Source organism: Lissotriton helveticus, chromosome 3_1, assembly GCF_964261635.1.
Source record: "Lissotriton helveticus chromosome 3_1, aLisHel1.1, whole genome shotgun sequence".
Taxonomy (NCBI): Eukaryota; Metazoa; Chordata; class Amphibia; order Caudata; family Salamandridae; genus Lissotriton; species Lissotriton helveticus.
Genome location: NC_136061.1, coordinates 237,590,918 through 237,613,376, shown reverse-complemented (window position 1 = coordinate 237,613,376; position 22,459 = coordinate 237,590,918). Strand labels below are relative to the sequence as shown.

The 22,459-nt window shown below is 50.1% G+C and overlaps 1 protein-coding gene across 2 annotated transcripts in view; it reads left to right on the top strand.

The window, feature by feature from the left end:
- RABEP1 (rabaptin, RAB GTPase binding effector protein 1) overlaps nucleotides 1-22,459 on the top strand; it is a 919,122-nt gene that overhangs the window by 364,770 nt on the left and 531,893 nt on the right. For both annotated transcript variants that reach the window (XM_078679701.1, XM_078679700.1), the window contains exon 6: nucleotides 14,942-15,077. In XM_078679701.1, the coding sequence (XP_078535827.1) occupies nucleotides 14,942-15,077 (136 nt within the window). The remainder of the gene's footprint in view (nucleotides 1-14,941; nucleotides 15,078-22,459) is intronic.

The following is a 22,459-nucleotide window of genomic DNA, read 5'->3' as shown; positions in this document are numbered from 1 at the left end:
CACTAGCGTGGGACACGTGGGGACACACGCTTTACGGGACATTTGACCGCTCACTAGCCCCGCAAACGCCGAAGCAGGAGTGGGAGAGAGAGACGTGCAGCGTCCCCATTGCAGACTGGAACATGCAACAGGGAACCACCCTTGGGGCACGCGAGGAGCTGCTGGACCCGGAGACACGATAGTGCCCCCCGGTGAGGAGGCGCCGGACGCGGCGAGGTGTGCTGCCCGAGACACCGGGGCCTGACTGGCGGGCACAGACGCTGGGACCCGCCAGAGAGCAGCGAGATAGCCGGGGAGTGGGCCGCGGTACCCCTGAACGCTAACAAAGCGACGGAAAGACACTCCCATCCTGGGACCAACGGTTCCACCAATATAGTTGCCACCCCCGCTGAGGGCATCAAGTGCACACTGGGGCGCTGATGTCTGGTGGGACCAGACCCCGGACTGGGACCGGGAACACACTCCCTAAGGGCAAAATGGACAAGACCGGGAAGAACACTGAACCGGATCAAACGGCGGCCAAGCTCGACACCATGCTGGCCGCCATGGAGAGACTGGAGGAGTCCATCCAACTTACCCGCACCTCCCTGGCGACCAAAATCGATAGTGTCGTGATTGACCTCACCCACCTGAGAGCGGACCATAAAAAACTGGTGGACCGCACCACATCCCTGGAAGGCGACGTGAAAGAACTCTGACCGCAAGTCAGCTAGTCGCATGCACAGACGCAGGATCTCCTGAACAGGGTGGAATTCCTAGAAGAACGCACTGAGGATGCGGAAGGGAGGGCACGGAGAAACAATGTGCGACTAGTGGGTGTGCCGGAAAAATGGGAAGGAAGAAACCCAGAGGAACACATGGAGAGGTGGTTGAGAGACATACTCCCGGAGGGCTCACTCTACCCACACTTTGTAGTGGAGCGTGCGCACCGAGTTCCGTCAAGGCCATTACAAGCAGGATCCAACCCCAGACCTCTGTTGCTCCGCATACTGAACTATGGAGACAGAGACCCCATTTTGCGTGAAACGCGCAAACTTCAAGAAGTAAGAATTGAGAACATGACAGTAATGTTCTTCCCAGATTACACGGTACAGGTAGAAAGACAAAGACACTCCTTCCTGGCGGTGAAGAGGCGCCTAAGACAACTCGGCCTACAATACTCTCTTCTATTCCCTGCGAAACTGAGGGTGGTGGCTCACAAGAAAACGCACTTCTTTACCAGCCCAGAAGAGGTGGAAGCATGGCTCGACAGCGGCACAGACACGGCCCCCAGAAGAGCCGCTGACGTCAACACCCGACGACGCGCCGGGGGAGCCCAGCGGAGACGCAGACCCAGACAGAAGCCGCTAGAAGATGCACGAGAGACGACGGGTCTAACCCCTCCAGCCGAAACCACACAACAGGAGAAACAAGACGCCCTCCGCCTGGTGATGGAACTCAGCCAATCTCCTGCGCTGAGCGATGCGGTAGACGGCAGCCCCCGTAATTCTCCTAGTGACGACGAAGCCATCTACGGCATATCGGACTCCCAGACCTCGGGGGAGTGGCCTGACGTCACGCCTCAGACGGCGGATTTCATTCACTGACTGAACATTGAAACCCATCGCCCGTGGAACATCTGTTGAGAAACGCTTCTGGAGAGACCGGACCTGGGACTGACCGGTCCGTAGCGCCGCGGTCACTTGGGACGCTTGTCGTGGCTGGTGACAACCCAGGACCCAACTGTCAACAGAGGGACATGAACACTCCAGATGCCTAACCACTGAGAGTCATGACACGGAGACGAAGCAGCAGTCCGCGCTGAACCGACGCGCGGGGCCTACGCTGACCCGCCTGGCTACAAATTGATTGGGACACGTAATGTATGGTGTTTATTGCATGCGCAACCATTTGCCTGCCTATCGGTTAATAGTCCAGACTGGCACGCACATCCCGGGAGGGAGTCCTCACACAACAGACTTCATTAATCGAACGCAGTTACAGTGCTAATTGCACAGCAACCTCCTTAGTTTTAGACTTTGTTTCTCTCCTTGAGAGTATGGACGGGAGCGCGGTTGGCAACCGACCTTTTGGTATTTTACAAGGTTATAGTATTCCATGGTTTACTGTTTTGCCTGAAATGTTCTACTTCACCTCCTTTATTCCAATGATGTGGTGTGTTGATATGGATGAGAACTCGAAATTGACTACAGGGAGCGTCTGCATGTCGGGCACTTTGCGGTCGGGCGGGGGGTGGTGGAGAGACCGGGGAGGAAGATGCGTTAATGTTATACGATGTCTACTGTTAAAGATCTGCACGTGGAATGTGAGGGGCATGCACACGCCATCCCGTCGCTATCAGATTTACTCATACCTCAAGCGCCACCACATTCAGATAGCCCTCTTGCAGGAGACACACCTCAACGAGACAGAAACCCGTGTCTTACGCCGTAGATGGCGTGGGCAACTATATGCCACGCATTACTCCTCCTACGCTAGAGGGACCTTGGTATGGGTGAAACCAGGCACCCCTTTGACGGTAACTGACACACACATAGACCCCGGTGGAGACTCGTTGTGGTGAATGGTAGACTGGATGGGAGGCCGATAGTCCTGGCCTCGTTATACGCACCTAACACGGATCAGACGGACTTCTTAGTGCGACTGTCAGCCACACTAGCGCCCTGGCACAGAATCCCATGGGTACTGGGTGGAGACTACAACTGTGTCCTCGATCTAACACTAGACCGGTCACATCCCCCGTCACCGGGTTCGCAGACACAGAATGCCACAAAAGCCTTGCAAGCTTGGTCCACGCAGTGGGATTTGCGAGACGCGTGGCGCAGCCGCAACCCCCACACCAAGGTATAATCATACTTTTCAGGGGCACACAAGCTACACGTACGCCTAAACAGGTACATGGTCAACAGCGAGCTACTTCCACATGTGACAGACGCCCTTTACATGGGCCGCACTCACTCGGATCACAACCCACACATCATGGACCTGGCATGGGAGCAACCACGTCCCCCAGTACCTACCTGGAAATTACAGCCAGATCTGCTCCTGGACGGTCCTTTCAGACACTCCATGTGCACACAAACAGCACAATACTTCGAAGAAAACACGGGCACAGAATCCACCCCACAGCTTGAGTGGGACGCTTTCAAAGTGGTCATTAGGGGGCACTGCATGGGCACACAAGTTAACTCCCGGCGTCAGATAGAAAAAACCCTGACACGTTTAGAATCTAGCCTGCTGCAGGTGGAACAGGGAGCGGCTGAGGGTGCAACCGCTGAACTGCTGGCAGCACGTACTGAACACGACAACTTGCTAGATAGACTGCGACACATTAATTACGCGGCCCACTCGGCCCGCACACACCACACAGCTGATAAGCCTGGCAAATTACTAGCATGGCTGATCAGTCGCGAGGACCGCACGTCCCCTGAAACGGCGATACGCTTCCCCGGCGGTACACTGGTGTATACACAGGAGAAGATACACGAGGCCTTTGTGACTCACTACCGCTCTCTCTATGCATCGAGAGTCCAGACGCCCCAACCGGACGTTACCACCTACCTCGATGATGTCACACTACCTGAACTGACAGACGACCAGCGAGATGACTTAGGACTACCGTTCGCGCTAGACGAGATACGGGAAGCCACCTTCGCCCTTTCGAATGGCAAGGCTCCTGGTCCGGACGGGCTACCGGCCGAGTACTACAAGGCCTGCTCCGACATGCTGCTCCCCGAGCTCCTCCGGACATATTCCGCGGCGCTGGAGGACTCGTCCTTACCCCAGTCGATGAACGAGGCGACCTTGGTGTCTCTCCTTAAACCGGGCAGGGATAGCACACTCCTCGGCTCGTACCGACCCCTGGCACTCTTAAACACGGACTACAAAATATTGGCATCAACCCTAGCCCGGCGACTAGCGCCCTTGGTGCCTAACTTAGTGCACGGAGATCAGAATGGTTTGGTGCCCACCAGGTGCACTTCCCAAAACATAAGGAGGTTGTTCCGAGTGCAGGAATCTGCAGTGCGACAATGGCCTCGGTCGGGATGCTTGGTTTTAGACCTGGAAAAAGCCTTCGACTTAGTTGAGTGGCCCTACTTACTGGCGGTATTGCGTAAGTTCAACCTAGGCGATGAATATATTGAGATGGTAGGCCTGCTGTACAGAAATCCTGAGGTACGAGTCCGCACGGGCAGGCTGCTGTCTGCTGCCATCAAAGTCAGACGTGGCACTAGACAGCGGTGCCCGTTGCCCCTTTGCTCTTTTCGCTGGCGATAGAGCCCCTCGCAGAAATACTACGAGGAGGAGGCGCACACTGGGGAATCCCATTAGCGGATGGTACACACGCAGTCTCGCTATACGCAGACGACCTGCTCCTATACATTAGAGACCTAACCCTCCTGCCACCGGGACTGTCGGATGTCTTCCGAACCTTCGAGGCAATGTCAGGCCTTAAGGTGAATTGGGCCAAGTCGGGGGTGTACTCATTCGACCCTGACACCCTGGAGCCCGAGATCAGGATAAGTGGCGACAGGCTCGCCTGGTACCCCACCACGTTCAAATATCTAGGAGTACATATATATAGAACTTCTTCGGACATACTGGATGGCAACCTGACACGGACCATCACGTCCATACGATCACAGATCTCCTTTTGGAAGACCCTCCCGCTCAACGTGCCAAGCAGAGTGACACTGGTGAAGATGATTGTGCTGCCTAGGCTGCTATATTACTATGTCAACATCCCAATCTATGTCCCGGCCCGTATGTTCAGGGAGCTGGAAACCATGGTCAGAGATCTCATTTGGAACGCAGGGAGACCCAGAGTAGCACTGAAAAAGCTGTATGCCCCTACCGATGCCGGGGGCCTTGCAGTGCCCAACCTGGAACTCTATTACCTGGCAGCACAGCTGCAGTGGGTGGCGGCCTGGCTCAGTGGCAGGAATCTGGACGATACAGCTACGGACACAGGCACAATGTCCCTTCTACAAATCCATACGCTGTTCCGCCGTCAGACAAAAGTAACACGTCACACGCAGATACACATTGCGGTAGCCACTAAATGCTACTCCCGGAGTCTGCGAATCACAAAACCACTGAAGCCGTATGCCCCGGCACTCCCGCTCTTAGGCACTCCCAGAGCTGCAGACGTGGTGACGGATCAGAAAAGGGGGTGGTGACGGAGGCGGTAATGGAGCAATGGACACGGTCGGGGGTAGACACCATGGCGGACCTATACGCCGATGGTGCCCTAATCCCATTTGCGACACTTATTGAAGACACGGGACTGCCAGCCGGAAAATTCTTACAATATGCCTCTATAGTAGGGGCATACACACGGCAGTGGGGGAATATTGCGGAGGAGCCGCCTGTACACCAGATAATACAATACCTGCACGTCATGGGGAATGGCACGCACGTGGTCCATTGGTTAACGCAGGCACTACTATCGCACACACAACATACACTACAGCCGCTGCGCGACAAATGGGCGATGGATAGGGGGAAGGAATGGACGGATAAGGAATGGGCGATGGTGGTGGCGGGTCCCAGAAATATCCCACGTAACGCACGCTTTAAACTGATACAGTTTTACATATTACTCAGGGCATACCTCTCGCCAGATAAAATCAATCAGTACTTCCCGAGTACCTCAGCGGGATGTCCGAGATGCATGCTGACAGGGGCGGACCTCCTACACATGTTGTGGCTCTGCCCGAGGATACAGGCATACTGGCAAGCGGTACTGCCGTTACTTGAGAAAAGCACAGCCATGCAAATACCACGCCCATGGGAGGCATGTCTGCTTGGCCTCTACAAGAGGACAAAGCACAACAAAGTCCCCTCCCACTTCTGGGACCTCGGCCTACTCACGGCTAAGAGACTCCTCACCAAACACTGGAAACACACAGAGCCGCCACTCACTGAACACTGGCGCACCTCCCTAGACAACTGGGCAAGGGCTGAGAGCATCACCCTCCGCAACGAGGAGACGGCGGGACTCCGGAAATTCCCCATAGCGACTCTCTGGGACGAGATGCTGAACTCCTTCCACCGAGAATGCCAAGCCCGGGGAATCCCCTCAAACAGTACCTCTCCTGACACGGTCGCGACGTAACTCACAACACAGACGCCAAAAGCCATAGACATGTGAGCCCCAGAGAAAACAGGCATGAACCACCGGGTTGGGGACTGCTCGACCTGCCTGCATCACACATGTCTGCCCCACACGACAGCGCCCCCCGCCCACACCGCGTCCCGTCCGACGGCCGCTACACTGACTGCCCGTGGACGGACGCGCTGACAGGAGCAGCATGTGGCAGCCACTTTTAGCTCCCACTACACTGATACGTTCTCGCCATGTCATAAGCCACACACATCCAAGTTGACTATCCCCCCTCTTTCTCCCTCCCCCCTCTCATTTTACTTTTCTTCGATTGTTATTCTTAAAATATTCTTTTTTTTTTTTGTTGATCCTCCCACCTCCTCCTTTCTCCTACTAAAGTCACAGATGTACCTCTCATTTCCCTGTTGCCTTCTTGACTAAACAACCTGCCTTAAGTCCCGAGAACTGAGACGGACCCACTGGCGAGCCAACGTGCACGCTGGTTTAATAACCACGCGTCGGCACACGGATCCATGGCGCGACCGTCTCGCTCGACTGCGACCACATAGTGAAATACATTCATTGGATTACCTGAGTGGGGGAGATGCATACTACCGCATCTGGCATGACATTGGACACGCTAGGCAACCGGGCATAGTACGGGGATATGGCGGCGGCGGGCCTCCCTACCCACCCTGAGACCTGAGGACAGTACATCAGTCTCGCCGCCTGGCCCCGCAGCTACTGCTGCGCTGACATGCAAAGCTGCGTCACAAGGGTCAGGTCACACGCTACAGGGTGGGTCCCCCCAGTGGAAGCTACCTAGCGGCAGTCATTGGGAGCAGGGCCCGCAATACTTCGTACACAGCAAGAATATTGTGACCACCCATATGTCATTACACCCAACCTCCATGAGGTAAGGAACTGTGATGTCCTCAGCATGATGTAACAATGTATTTTGTGTATAGACTCGTGGAGATGCCATATACTGTTATAACATTAGTCAATGAATAATGCACAGTTCATGTTTTTGTGAAAACAATAAAATATATTCAAACAAAAAAAATGAGGTCCTCCAACCGCACCCCCAAGCTAAAGGCTTTTGAGGCCATTGCTCCTCTAGCCAAATGTGCACCAAACGCCCTCGTGTTAATACCTGCTTCCTGCATGATCCAACGCACGCACCGGGCAATGGTGGGAGAGGACACTGCTTTAAATGGCTTTTTGAGGGCTATAAGGAGTTGTCGTTCACCCGGTGGATGAACTTCCTCCGTGGCTTCCTCATATGCCTTTAGACATTGTACCACACAAAGTTTGGGCGTATCCGCAAAAGCAGGGTAGGAGATCGTGCGCGTATTAGACTTGGTCCGCCTACTCACCGTAAAAGTAACTCCCTTGGGAGAAAAAACACGTGCAGAGATATCTAACGCCCTCACATCCGACACTCTCCTACAGGACACCAAACATTGCCAATTTTGCCGACAGTTCCTTCCTAGACAGGAACCGGTTGGGCTGCCAAGACAACAAAAGATTCAACACCTGATTCACGTCCCACAACACCGAATACCGTGGTTCTGGAGGGAGTGACAACCTGATCCCCCTGAGGAGTTTACAAACGAAGGGGTGCTCCCCCTGGGGAGCTCCATCCACAGACGCATGTCCTGCCGATATTGCTGAGCGAACTGAGTTTATTGACCTATAAGCAAGGCCCTTCTGCGCCAGATCTGCCAGATAATTCAGTACGTAAGTTAAGTCCGCGACCACGGGATCCACTTACCGTTGCATACCCCAACATACCCACCGTGTCCATGCTGATCTATAGCACTTTGATGTGCTGTCTGCCAAGGCTCTAGACAGGAGTGCAGCGTGGCTCGAAACGCCCGGCAATCTCCAACGTTGCCTGTAATCCGCCACGCCATCAACAGGAGGGAACCCTCCTCCACCAGGCGGTGAGGTGTCCCCTCCGGACTCAACAGCAGGTGTGAAGTCGGCGGAGTGGGATTGGAAAATCCCAGGAAAGTACCAGCAGAACTGGAAACCAGACTTGCGACCTCCAACGCGGTGTTATCAGGACCACTGAGGCAGGCTGCCTTCGAACCTGAGCCGCCACCCGCGTTATCATTGAGAACGGAGGAAACTCATAACCAATCTCCCGTCTCCAGTCCTGGCTGAACGCATTCACTGCCGCCGCCAGCGGATCCGGTCTCCAACTGAAGAACCGGGGTAACTGGTGGTCCAACCGACAGGCAAACCGGTCGACCGAGAAGGGTCCCCAGTTGTCCTGCAGGCACTGAAAGATCACAGGATCCAACTTCCAAACACTGGCGTTTTGCAGATGCCGACAGTGCCAATCCGCCACCGCATTGTCCCGTCCCGGGAGATACTCCGCCGTGAACGAGACCTGATTGGAGAGGCAAAACTCCCAAAACTGCTTGGCCAGGTTCGCCAGAACTCTCGACCTCGTACCGCCCAGGTGATTTATATACCTGACCGCCGACACATTGTCCATTTTCAGAAGGACCGAGGCTTGGACGATGTCCTTGGTCCAACACTGAACCGCAAAGGAGCCTGCTAGGAGCTCCAGGCAATTAATGTGAAGCCGCTGCTCTTGCGGAGACCAACTTCCTCCTGTGGAAAACTGCCCACACCGAGCCCCCCAACTGGACCGACTTGCGTCCGACTCTATCACCAAGTCGGGGGCTGAATCGAAGATCGCTCTTCCGTTCCAAGCGTCCATGTGGGACAGACTCCACTCCAATTCCTCTCGCGCCTCGTCTGTAAGCGGTACCACCTGAAAATAAGTGAGGCCTTTCCGAAGGTGGTGTGCCTTTAAACGCTGCAAGGCCCTGTATTGCAATGGCCCCGGAAATATCGCTTGGATAGAGGCTGAGAAGAGACCCACCAAGCGGGCAATCTGCCGCAAAGAGGTCCTCTGCTTGGCTATGGTCTGGCGAATGTCGTGCCTGATCTTCGCCACTTTCCTGGAGGGTAGGCGGAGCTCGGCCGCCACGGAATCTATCTCGAAGCCTAAAAAGACGACCTTCTGGGTCGGCGACAGGACAGACTTCTGTTCGTTTATGACGAACCCCAGACCCTGGAGCAAGTCCACTGCCATCCGCAGATGTGCTCGCAACTGCGTGGGCATTGAGCCATAATGAGGACGTCGTCCAGGTAAACTATCAATCGGACCCCTCGGGCCCACAAGTATTCGACCACCGGCTTCAGAACCTTGGTGAGGCACCAAGGGGCCGAGGAAAGGCCGAACGGAAGACAGCAGAATTCGTAGACTTGACCCTTCCAGAGAAACTGGAGAAACCCCCTGTGCGGAGGAAAAATCGGCACCACCAGGTACGCATCCTTCAAATCCAACCTCACCATCCAATCGAGTGGCTGGGGGACATCCCGAAGCAGGTGTATGCCTTCCATTTTGAAGTGTCTGTACACCAGCCACTCGTTGAATTCTCTTAAGTTGATGACGGGACGTCGTCCCCCATCCGTCTTGTCCACGAGAAAAACATTGCTGAGGAACCCAGTAGGGTGCACTTCCGTCTGACACACCGCTCCCTTCCGGAGCAGACCAGACACCTTTTCGTCCACCAAGGCTGAGTCCGCCTCGCAGAAAACTAGCGGACAGGGCCTGACTCGCTTCCGGGGCATCCCGAGAAACTCCATTTGGAAACCCTTGACCGTCTGAAGGACCCACGCATCCCTGGTAAGGGCCTCCCAAGCGGGGAGGAACAGCGCCAGCCTGCCACCCACTCGCAACAGCGCCGCTGGCATAACACTTACCGGAGGCGCTTCCGTCCTGACTCCTGTAATTTCCTCGTCCGCTGAACTTCTGTCCCCTCGTGGGGTAAAATTTGGTATAACGCTGGTCCGTCTGGTACTGGCCTCTTCCGGAGCCTTGTCCCCTTCCTTGGGGCTGCTGGTTCTGTCCACGGCAGGGCGAGCGGCTCCTACCCCGACTGGCCCCGCGGAAAACCCAAGGGGTAAAAACCCTCTTTATATTTGCCTGCGCCTTATCTAGGGAGGTGAATGTGGCCACAAACTTTCCTAACTCCTTAATAAAGGGCTCCCCAAATAGACCACCTTGAGCCGAAGCACCTGCCTCTGAACAGGCCAGGTCACCCAACTTAGGATCCACCTTAATGAGGAGGGACCTGCGTCTTTCCGTGTTAAGCGCACAGTTCGCATTCCCCATGAAACAGATAGCGCACTGTGCCCAGGCAGACAAGACCACGGGATCAATGAGGGCTCCAGAGCCACGCCATGTCCAGGATCTTGGTCATGGGCCCAATGGCATCCAGCAGCTTGTCCTGGCATGCCCGCCAGGACCGATCAATCCCCTTCTTCGGGTCTTTGATAAACTTGGCTAAGAATGTCACCATTTTACCTTCAATCTCCGGTGTCAGACACCTTACCAGCCAAAGTCGGGCGCGGGCACTCCACCCTCAACCTACTCCTGGCCTCGTTCTCTAATGGCTTCCTAAGGCGGGACGCCACGTACAGCGCCGCCTTCTGGGCGGGAACCCACTCAGCCGACCTGGGATGCACTATGTCGTCCGGATCCAGCATGTCTGAGATGCCCGACGTCGGTTGGTCAGTAGACCCCGAAGGTCTCCATGATCTTGAGGACCCCGCCTCGTCCTCCGAGTCATCCGGGGTACCATCGTGTTGGGACGGGGGGGGGGGGGGAGTCTGGAGGGGGGTCCTCCGATGCTGAGCAGGGGGCTGAGGCACCACAATGGGAGCGGTATGCACCAGGAATGCCTGTTGAAGGCGCTCGAAAGCACCCGAGTCTACCCCTTCACCACATTTTTTCTTGGGAGGGGGAGGTTCCTCACCGTCCACCGGCCGGACTGGTTCCGTGGGGGACCCGTCTGCCACTCTAGGGGTCACCTTGGCACACAACTGGTCAATCCTATCTGCCAGGCGCTGTTCCATTGGCGTCATGAGCTCAGAAACAGCTCTATAAATGGAGTCGTCCACCTTATTATAAAACCCCTCATCCCATTGCAGGTAGGCGAGGGAGTCTTCTTCCTCATAATAACCCTGCTCATCGGTGCCCTCCATGGTCAACCCTCTCACAGGCACCTGTCCGGGTAATCCCAGAACCAACACCCCAACTGAGGCGAGTCTTTATTGGCTGAGGAGCTCTCAGGCAACTTTGGGCTGCGCAAGGCAGGATTCCGACAGGGCTGTCAACCCCTGGGACACCCAACTTCCCACAACTATACAGGGGAACCCTACTGTGCCTGCCCAGGTGTCCACGTGGCAACTACTGTGGGCCACAACAGAGAATACCTACCCGGAGCGCCGGGCGTGCGTGGGAGCAACCCATGGGGCAGCGCACCACTACCGACCCGCAGAGCTGACGTGAGGAGGCAAAGGGATCGAAATACAGACCCAGTACTCAGCTGGGCGATTTGCAGGCTGAGATTATCACCGCGGGGCTCGTACTGAAACGGGGACCGGAGCTCGACTGGCAAACTGACAGGTAACGCGCTCCGAGACCCGTGTCGCCTCGCCCCCCACAGCGCCCTCTGTCGGGCGGAGGACCGCACCGCGGTCAACGTAGTGGGCAAGTCTGCGTAAGGATCGCTGTCGCGGTCCCGCGGACAGTCAGGGAATCTGTTGGAAAAAAGTCACAGAAATACGTGCCCCCCAAGGCCGCAAAGCCACATAATCCCCAAAATTTACAGAGATAGAAGAAAAACACTCATCTTGGAGCTGCCGAGCAGCGAAGAAAGAGGGCGGGCAGGAAGTGACGACGCCTTTTGTGGACTGATGTGCTATGGACAGTGTTAAAGGACTCGGAGAAATGTTGTTCTTCTTTCCCTTGTTATGGGAAATGTAGTTTTGGTTGCAGATGTGATGAGCGGCTGTGCTGGAAATTGTAATAAAGCGAAGAGAGAAGTGAGCATAATCCTCGCCTCCGGTCCTGACATAGAATGCATCTCATAAACAATATATATTCAGGTACAAATCTGCAAGATGCAAAAATCATAGAATATCACTGTCAAATCCCACTTGGTCAAACCAATTATATATCCATTAGATTAAACAATGGCCAATGGGGTATTGTCTGTCTTCCTGACACAAATATTCACATTGAAAGTCCAAAGGCAAGCTGGTGCAGGGCAGGAGAGCGGCAAATTCCAGACACCTCTGTAGGGGTAGGGTTCAAAGTGGGCACTAGGTATAAATATTGGACCGTCAGATCCAACTCTTCAGTACACTCCTGGACTTGGGGATACTACAGAAGGTCGACATTCTGCTGCTTGTGGCCTGCTTGCTGAGAAGTTAGAATTAACCTGCTCCCTTCATCCCAGGCTGAGAGAGTCCATGGGTCAGCTAACTGACCTCCTGTTTGAGCTACATGAACATAACAAGCTCCAGAAGCCTCCCTCCTACTCCCCAGCTCACCTGTTTCACTGGACCTGCCTGAGCCCTGCTGGCCTCTGCTGGCCTCTGCTGGAGTGAGTTCCTGATCCCCAAGCTTTACCTCCCCAGATCCTTTGGCTTTGCATGGCATCAGAGGAAGCTCCTCCTGGCCTAACTGAAGGTTCCATCAGTTCCGCCGTGAAACCTTGCAAAGCCTTGCTGCACATCTGCAAGCTTCATCGGAACAGCTGCAAGCCTCACCGGAATCGACACAAAGCGATGCAAAGCCACTTCGCACAGCTGCCAGTTTTATCAGAACTGCCGCAGAGCGATGCAGAGCCTCGTCGCACAGCTCATCAAAACCACTACATAGGTCATTGAAACTGACAGTGAGTGATGTAAAGCCTCGAAAAGCAACACCATGTAGACCGCGCACCAAGGACATAAGATACAATCCGCAGCCGACCAATCTTGGTCTTGTGTCCAGCATTCGTTCCATCGCGATCGGCATGAGCTTGTGACTTCCCGGTTTAGGGCGACCAAATATCCTCAGTTTGCACTCTGTGCCTTTTTGTTCTACTTTTAACTAAACCTTTAAAATTCCATATCTCTATTTCTTTGATAATTTACTAAAATGTACTCCATTATTCTAAATTGGTGTGGGATTTTTCTTGCGTCGTCTTTGCTTTTTTTTTTACTGTTTGAAGTGCTGCATAAATACTTTACACACTGCTTCTAGGTTAAACCTGACTGCTTTTGTGCCAATCTATCGGAGGGTTGAGCACATATTAATTTGGTGCATGCTTGTGTTTCACATTGACAAGAAATGTCGTTACTGCTTGAGTAGGGTTTCACCCCTCCTTCCCCCAACCAGTAACCACATTTCCTACAAGGTCTAAGTGTACAATAATGTATTTTTCTTATTAATTAAGAATGCATTTACCAGAGCATATTGATCTGTGAGTGTGAAGAGGGCCCTTCATTTCTCCTGCTGTTGCAAGAGATCTATTTGAGGAGGACTATCACCTGTGAATGCAGCAGATATGTGTTCCTCTGCCAGGTGCCTGTTAGAAAGTCTTCCTTTGTATGTTGAACAAGTGACACAGTATGATTTGACATGCTGTCTATCTCATCCCATCCCATAGAAGGTGAGCTCGCTTCGAGACAACTGACAACCTCGCTGTTACTTGTTTGTGGATACTGTACATGCGGTTTGTGTTGTTGGTCTTAATTAGAACTACGTTCCCTTAACGAATTGCAATCAAAGAATAGTAAACTTGGAAATATTGTCTGATTTACAATTTGGGCATGTGCTAAATGTATTCTTATATGGATTACCAAGAGCCCTTGTAAGAAACACAAGCCCAGCATGTTAAGCTTTGATGGGGGAAGGGAACACGTAAACAAGCACTTTGACCAGACTGAGTGTTTGGACCCCACGCAGGTGTCTGCAGTGGGGGAAAGCCTTCTACCATTTTCATGTGTATCCATGAATTCGTTCTCTAGGCATTCATGTAGACGCATCTATGTCAAATAGGCAGAATGACCTTAAGTCTCACAGCGAGGACCTATTCAAACTAATGAGTGGTCTCCTGTCCGAGTTTCTGTATCTTCTTGTGACATGGTTCTGATAATGGTACCTCGCCTTCTGTCCACATCAATCACACTTCGTTGCCAGTAGTGAGTTTCTCAGCAATAGTTAGTGGACGGAGGGCTCAGAATGAACATAGTGTAAAAAACAAAAAACTCCTAGGAAGCTGTGCAAGATTATCACTGTACAGATCAGTTTATTTAAATCACTTCTAAAAGGAGCTAAATTACATCTTTTGAAGGCCCTTTTCATCCACAATAGATAAAAAAATGTACAGCCATCTCATACTGAGAACCTCCTCTTTGTAAACATGATCCCGAATTGTTGCCATTGTTTATAGCATGCAAGTGAGGTTAGTGCTATATGCTTGCATAGACAAAATGTTCAGTGTGTATTTGTGATTTTCTGAGACTGATTTTACTTCTCTTAAGAAATAAAACATCACTTGGTGGATGTTTATCATTATGGAATGGTGCAAACCCCAACATGCTTTAAAACACGCAAAACAATTAAAAATATTTGGGTTTTACTGCCTGTCAAATAAATTTTTTATTTTATACCGTTTAAGAAATATAGTTTTTAAGCAGAATTTGAAGATGTCAGAAACATTATCAGAAACGTTTTCTGCGCTTAAGCGGGGCAGTTCTTTCCCAACCATAAAGCTACCAGTTTTGTTGATTGCCCATGTCTTGTGCATTTTTAGCATTATATATGAGCCATGTAGCTGAATGCAATACTTGAGCTAATATCGTAGATTTAGCAGCAACAGAGAAATTTGTTTTATATAAACAAAGAGCAAAATAAGCATGTGAGAATGTGACTACACTATTAATACAGTGGCTTGTTTATATGTCTTTTAGGTTAAAGAATTGAACCATGTTCTGGAAGCAGAAAAATCAAGTAGGACTGATTTAGAGATGTATGTAGCTGTTCTGAATACTCAGAAGTCTGTTCTACAAGAAGACGCAGAGAAATTGCGGAAAGAACTGCATGAAGGTTAGACACTAGCTATTCACTTTTTGCACAGACCACTTCCATATTTATGTTTCTAATGGCTATTTCGGTCTGCGGATTCCTCACCATTTGAATCCTCCCAGTTGCCTCATTTGATCTGAATAAGCTTCAGTAGCTCCTACCTGCCAATAGTTGGTGCCATCCGTCTTCATTGTAACTTGGTCCTGCCGAGGGCATGACAACCCAGAACCACATATAGGTGCCAACCCTGCTTGCTGACATGTTCCGTTTTTTTCCTGATGCTTGATGCAGATCCGTAGTGAGGTATTCATTCCCCTTTCCATCTGGGTCAAACAACGATCTATATTATCAAAAAACATACATTTTGTCAGTATAGAAAAGATGTTGCCACTGAAGTCTATTAATACATCATATGCTTTGCAAGGAGTTGTCTGACTCAGACAACTCATTGCAAAGTTTGACGCCTAAAATGATTCCAGGTCATGCAACAAATGTTCTCTTAGGCTGCAATGGTGGTCAAGGAGCTGAAAGCCTAATTTGTACACGGCTGAACACAAGCCACATGTCCATTCCTACTCCTTGTGACCCTTTTCAGTTTAAGTTGAGTCAAAAGACAAGGCGTTAAAAAACAAACAGAAAAAGATAAAGCAATACTCCTTGACATCTATATGCTCCACTTCATGGGATAGGTCACGTAGTCAGTGTCCACAGGACTTAGCTATTCTGCTCTGAAACTAATTGATCCTAGAAATAGGCAATGCCCATTTTCAGGTTTTCAACAGGTTGTGGCCTTCAAAAATGTTCAGTATACCTCCACCTTCCACTCATGTACTTTCTTATCCCGCAAGGTCTTTTGATGCCACCAGACGCACTTACACCTGTCTGTTTTTCTCCTGCTCTGACTGACCCTACTTGGAGCATTTGGCACTGAGCCTGTGCCATGTCTTCCATGTGAAGACCTTGTTGGTTGTCATTACACCGGCTCTAAGGATTTTGATCCTGACTCCACTGATTCTAGCTGTGGAGTTAGACCGTTCATCATCCAGAATCTGCTATGTTACACTGTGCTATTACTAAAGCGTGGCCATGTATTTAATATTATTCCCCGGTGACTCCTCTTTTAGACATCAGTAAGTGGTCAGAATGGTGGACATCTTCGGTTCAGATTCTAATGCAAATCCCATGCCTCAAGTAGCTCCATGCAATGAGGATGACCATGACAAAGCAGACAATTTACTTTCCCCAGATTATACTGATGCTTGGCTTTACCTGAATTTACAGAACAACAGTGGTCTTGAACTCTCACCGGAGTCTGCTCTTCAGTCTCTATATGCTCCTCTTTCTGAGACTTCCAGGTTTCCTTGACTGACCCATCCATTGATGCCACTCAGTTCTTTGTTGAGAAGGCCGATTGTGCCTTTGAGAAGTTTAAAACGAATTGTGCAATGGCACGTTTTCTGGGCCTGGCTTTTCCAGCGCATAAGTTCAACTAGTGATTGTTTTTTCAAGGTTACTTGAGGGGGCTTGCTTTCTGATAGTACCAACTGTTGTAGCCAGTTCATTAGCCCACATAGTACTTTTGGGCATTTTACGGGCAGAGGTGGTGCATAGTGCAGATGACAGCAGGAGACTTCCTACTCCTCACTTGGCACAGCACTAAAAATCTCTTTAGATCGTCCTTGGGGTAAGCACAAGTGTATAAAAGGAGTCCTAATATGTTATTTTGTGCCTCACTGATGTTCACTTACTTAAGATATTCACGTTCTGCTAATTGTTAAAGTTGTGTGTGCCCTATCGTTATGGGATGCTCCACCTCAGTCTTTCAGTGTTTCCATGGATCATGCACAAATACTCACCTGGGAGGTGTTGCCATTGCTTACCAAGGGCACAACTGAAAGATTTTTGAAAGTGCAACAGTGGCCTATGGGCAATTTCGAATTCAGAATGTTAAAAAAAAAATTCATTTGGAAGGAAAAGTTCAAAATTATTAACCTTGTTCAAGTCTTATTGGCCTGGGATTGCGAGGAGTAGAGGGTACTGTTTGATTTGCTGGATGTGTGCTTCATGTACCAGTCTTCCAGATCCGTTGGAAATTTAAAAAAAAATGTTGGTGGGTTCCACTCACTTTGAGTTTCCACTTTTCCCTTTTGGCCTAACATCGAGCCCTTTGGGTCTTTACAACTCTGCTAGTGCCTTTTGCTCTATGACAGATGTGGTCTCTTCAATGACATGTTCTAATACAGTAGTCAGTGCTTTTGATACAAGATCTGTATTGTCTTGAGACTGTATGTATCCGGTATTTGTAAAGCGTGACCTAATCACCCCTAGGGGTCTCAAGGTGCTGGGGGCCATTGGGGAGATTAAGTGAGCTATTGCCCAGAGTCATAGTGTGCTGAGCTGAGCTCCTGCCGAGGATCGAACCGTTAACCCCGTGCTCTGGAGTCTGCCACTCTGGCCGCTGCCCCACACCTCTCCCTCAAAGACTGGCTACTTGTGTGGCCTTGAAGGCGTTACTAGTCTTGTTCAGGGCAAAGTTGATTCAGATGCTGACTGACAACACAGCCTCAATGTGCCACTCCAGCAAGCTCTAGCATGACCTTGCACACTGTCTGTCTGGAGGCTGTGAGGTTGTGACACTGCCTTATACTCAACTTTACCTTGCTGTCAGTAAATCATTTAACGTGTTTCATCAACATCAAGGCAGACCGGCTCAACAGGCTCTTGCCAACCGCGAGTGTTTCCTACACCTGGTGGTAATTGAAGTCATCGTCGATAGGGGTATACCCTAGATGGATCTTTTCGTCACCTCTGAAAATGCTCAGTGTCCTTTTTTTATGCCCTTTAGCTTCCATCTTGAAGATCTCTAAAAGATGTGCCCCTTTGTAAATGGCTTTTGTACATGTTGCCACCACTGACTCTAATCCCATGTGGCGTTCTAAACAGAGTGAAGTAAGACTGAGTGCATGTTATACTGATGTACCTTGATTGGGATTGAAGCGCCTGGTTCTCAACTTTTGACTCTAGGCTTTTGCTTTCCACTTGGCTTTTCCTTCATGCAGGTCTACTGTCCGGCACCGGGGCATGGTATTTAATTTGAACCTTCGCAGTCTACACTCTCATCCGTGGATGTTTGACATGGACCAACTGAGCGGTTTTGACCTTCCGCTAGAAGTGGTGGATGTCATTCTGGCTGTGTGCTGCCCTCTATCAAGTCCATGGAATTGGGTCAGGGCACCTGCTTCATCCCTAATGTGAAAAGAAGCCTATTGAACCTTTACAGGCAAAGCTGTCTGATGTATGATGTACTCGTCTTTGGCCTGACAGTGTTGTTTCTTGGCCACAGTTTATTTGTTGGCACTATCGGATGTTCTGATTCATTTCCTGAAAGGATATCTCTTGCTCACTTTTTAGGTCTCGTGACCTATCAATGCGCATGCGCATTGAGAGAAGCGAGACTATAGGGCTTTAAACAAAGTTTAACTAACTGTGGCGATTTGGTGCTGTGCCCGTGCGCTTTTAGGTCAATGCGCAAGCGCATTGACCTAAAATGCGCGTGCACATCACCAAATCGCCGTCTGTTCCCTCAGCCGCACTCCTCCCACACCTTTGAAGTGAAGCTTAGCTTCACTTCAAAGGCCCCTGCTGCTTTCACACCCTCTCCCCGATCCGCCCCCTCCCCTGCCCGCCGTGTCGCATTTCTCCTCCCCCCCTTCTCTGCCTTCCCTCCGTCACTCTGCCCCCTCCCCTGCCTGCATTTTACAGACTTCCTGGAGGAGGGAGAGAAACATTTGCTGCTTTAGGCTACCAGCTTTGAGGGACTGGTATACAGAACATTGTACACCCAGTATGCCAAAGTTTTCGGTGGTAAACGTGATTCGTCCTATATTAATATTTTAGGACAAGCTACACAGAGATTTTAAGAGTAAAGAAGGCGGTTGCTTAAATAATCCATACAAAAGGCTTTACGATCTCCAGTTACAGCTTGCAATGCCGTGCTGCATAGCTTTGTACTGAATCACAGGCCCGTTGCATGTGCAGACCCATCCTTCTAGATAAACACACTTTCGAGCTGGGATCTCTATTTGTAATGTGCCTTTCACGCACTCAGCTGGCCAGAATTGCTGCGCAAACAGCCTTTCATTGTCAGAGTAAACTTTGAGGAAAATTACACTCCACCAGTAGGAATACTATACAGATAAATGCCTCTAAACGGCGAATAAAAATTAAACTGGCTAATGTCGCTGAGCTGTTACCACTGCGCCATTCCGTGTTTCTTTCTTTTTTTTTTTTATTACTTTTACTCATGCTTAGATTGGAATTTCTGAAACCGGAGCATGACTTCAGCATTTCACTTCCTTCCAGAGATGATTTTTTTTTTTCCATCAGCCTACACTCCTGTGCCTCGCGATTGTGACTCCAGCAGGAAATGGGAGGCAGAAAAAAAGCAGCTTTTTAACTTTGTTGAAACAATGAAAATGTACTTCGGAGTTCCTTTATTTTAGTTCGTATTCGTAGCCGCGGGAGCGCTTTGCACGAACCGTATATTTACGCTCAGATGGCGGTTGAAAGCATGTGCGTCTAAAAATAAAACTGCTTACCTGGTGATTGGTTACCTTACTTCCTGTTTGCACGTGACTGGATAGGTAATCCTGGTAGTGGGATTTTTCAACTGGCCCCCTATGGTATCTGAACTTGCAATCAAATATGATGGCTATGGTTTAGTAAACTATACATTTACGGAACGCTTTATTTGTATCCTTTCTTGGGCCGTGCCCCCCCCCCCCCCATTCCGCTGGAATGTCCAGTACTCTGGGGGCTCGGCGATCAAAGTAGACCTGGCGTAATATTTCATGTTAATGATTTACTGCACTTAAATGAATATCTAATTAGCAGTTTTTAGAAGTTGTATGATCCCCCTCATCAAGGACAGCACTTTTAAACATATAAATAGTATTCAATGTAGTCTGTTTAATAACATACTTTGCTGCTAAATTTCCTGGGTCTGCACATTATTCCTACACTTGTACCACCGACTTATCAAGATGAGACGTTGGTGAGTACCTCCTAAAACGTATTTATATTAATGTAGATTTTATTTTAAATATATATATTTGTACTGATTTACCTTGTAACATTACATTTGTGTTGGTTACAGTGCATAGGCTCTCAGTACTTAGATCATGACACCATACCTAAATGATGTAACTCACAGACCACGAAGATACAATGTTACTCACAGATGACCCGGGTAATAAATGAAAATACATTTGGACTGCTAAAGGTCACATTTCGCTACCTACATAATATTAGTGGCACTCTCCAATATTCCCCATACGTGGCTAATAAAACTGTGGCAGCTTGTAATATTGCAACCAGAAGGAGCCTTCTCATACAGGCTTATGTTGATACTTCTGACAAGGAAGAGGAATTCCAACACACAATACATTTCAGGATGCCACAACCACACCCACCACCACTACATCCACCACCACATCCACCACAACCACCACCCCATCCACCACCACCACCACATCCACCATCACCTCCACATCCACCATGACATCCACCGCCACATCCACCACATCCACCACCAACACATCCACCACCACCACATCCACCACCACATCCACCACCACTTCCACCACTACCGCATCCACCACCACCACCGCATCCACCACCACCACCACCGCATCCACCCCCACCACCACCGCATCCACCCCCACCCCCACCACCACTACATCCACCACCACATCCACCACCACTACATCCACCACCACATCCACCACAACCACCACCCATCCACCACTACATCCACCACCACAACCACCACCCCATCCACCACCACCACATCCACCACCACCACCGCATCCACCACCACATCCACCGCATCCACCACCACCGCATCCACCACCACATCCACCATACCACCACCACCACCACCACATCCACCACCACCACATCCACCACCACCGCATCCACCACCACCGCATCCACCACCACCGCATCCACCACCACCACATCCACCACCACTTCCACCACCACCGCATCCACCACCACCACATCCACCACCACATCCACCACCACATCCACCACCACATCCACCACTGCATCCACATACACCACTTCCACCGCATCCACCACTTCAACCGCATCCACCACCACCACATCCACCACTTCCACCACCTCATCCACCACCTCATCCACCACCTCATCCACCACCTCATCCACCACCGCATCCACCATCACCACATCCACCATACCCACCACCATCACTTCCACCACCACATCCACCACCACTTTCACCACATCCACAACCACCACATCCACCACCACTTTCACCACATCCACAACCACCACCACATCACCACATCCACCACCACCACATCGACCACATCCACCACCACATCCACCCCCACATCCACCATCACCACCACCATCACCACCACCACCACATCCACCACCACATCCACCACCAAATCCACCACCACCATATCCCCCAGATCCACCACATCTATATGTGTGTGGCTCTGTGTGTGTTTAGGTGCAAATGCAATGTTCTTGGATTTTCGTCACAATAAAATACACTGAACATAATCTTCACAAAAGTTATTTACAAACATTTAAGCTATTGCCATTATAAATTACAATAACTTTTATTTAAGTATTAATTATTTACAAAATTAAAAGCCATTGTTATTTGTAATATCAAGACATATAAGTCACGTACATACAACACACATTGCATTACAAATGCTATAGGTGTCACATTTGCAAAAGTTAAAACTATTGACATTGTTACTGACAAAGCTATTAATTTTGCTACTTTCAAAACCAACACATAAATAAAAAAAGTGTCATTTACAATACCAATAGCTCAAACTTTCCTAATGCGAGACCTATTGCATTTCCAATGCTTGTTGTCAATTTGGTGTCAAATAATTTTTGGTCCTGAGCATTGAGACCTCAATCTGGTCTTGATCTTCCCGATCTGTGTGCCTTTTGCGTCACTTCATACCTAAACTCCAGCTTTGTAGTATAAAAAGCACATTGCAATCACTTCTGTGTGTCTTGTTAGCAAGCTCCAGGCCTTGTTGGTCCTTTTTCCATATAAAGCAACCTTCTCAGGCAAACTGGTACTTAGGCCCGGTGTGTCTGTTCATTTGAAAGTGCTGTCACCCTTTTAAATGGGGAGTCTATTACACTTCTCATATACGTTTCTCCCATACATTCATCCTAGAAGGAGACAAGATTACAGAGGTTGGACGTGCGACATGCCATTAGTTTCCATATTGATAGGACTAAGAAACACCACATTATTAATCAGTTGTATACTGGTTTTACCAGTGGACAATACAGAGGAAATCCAAATGTTAACCATATACCTCTGGATTGCCATCTACATT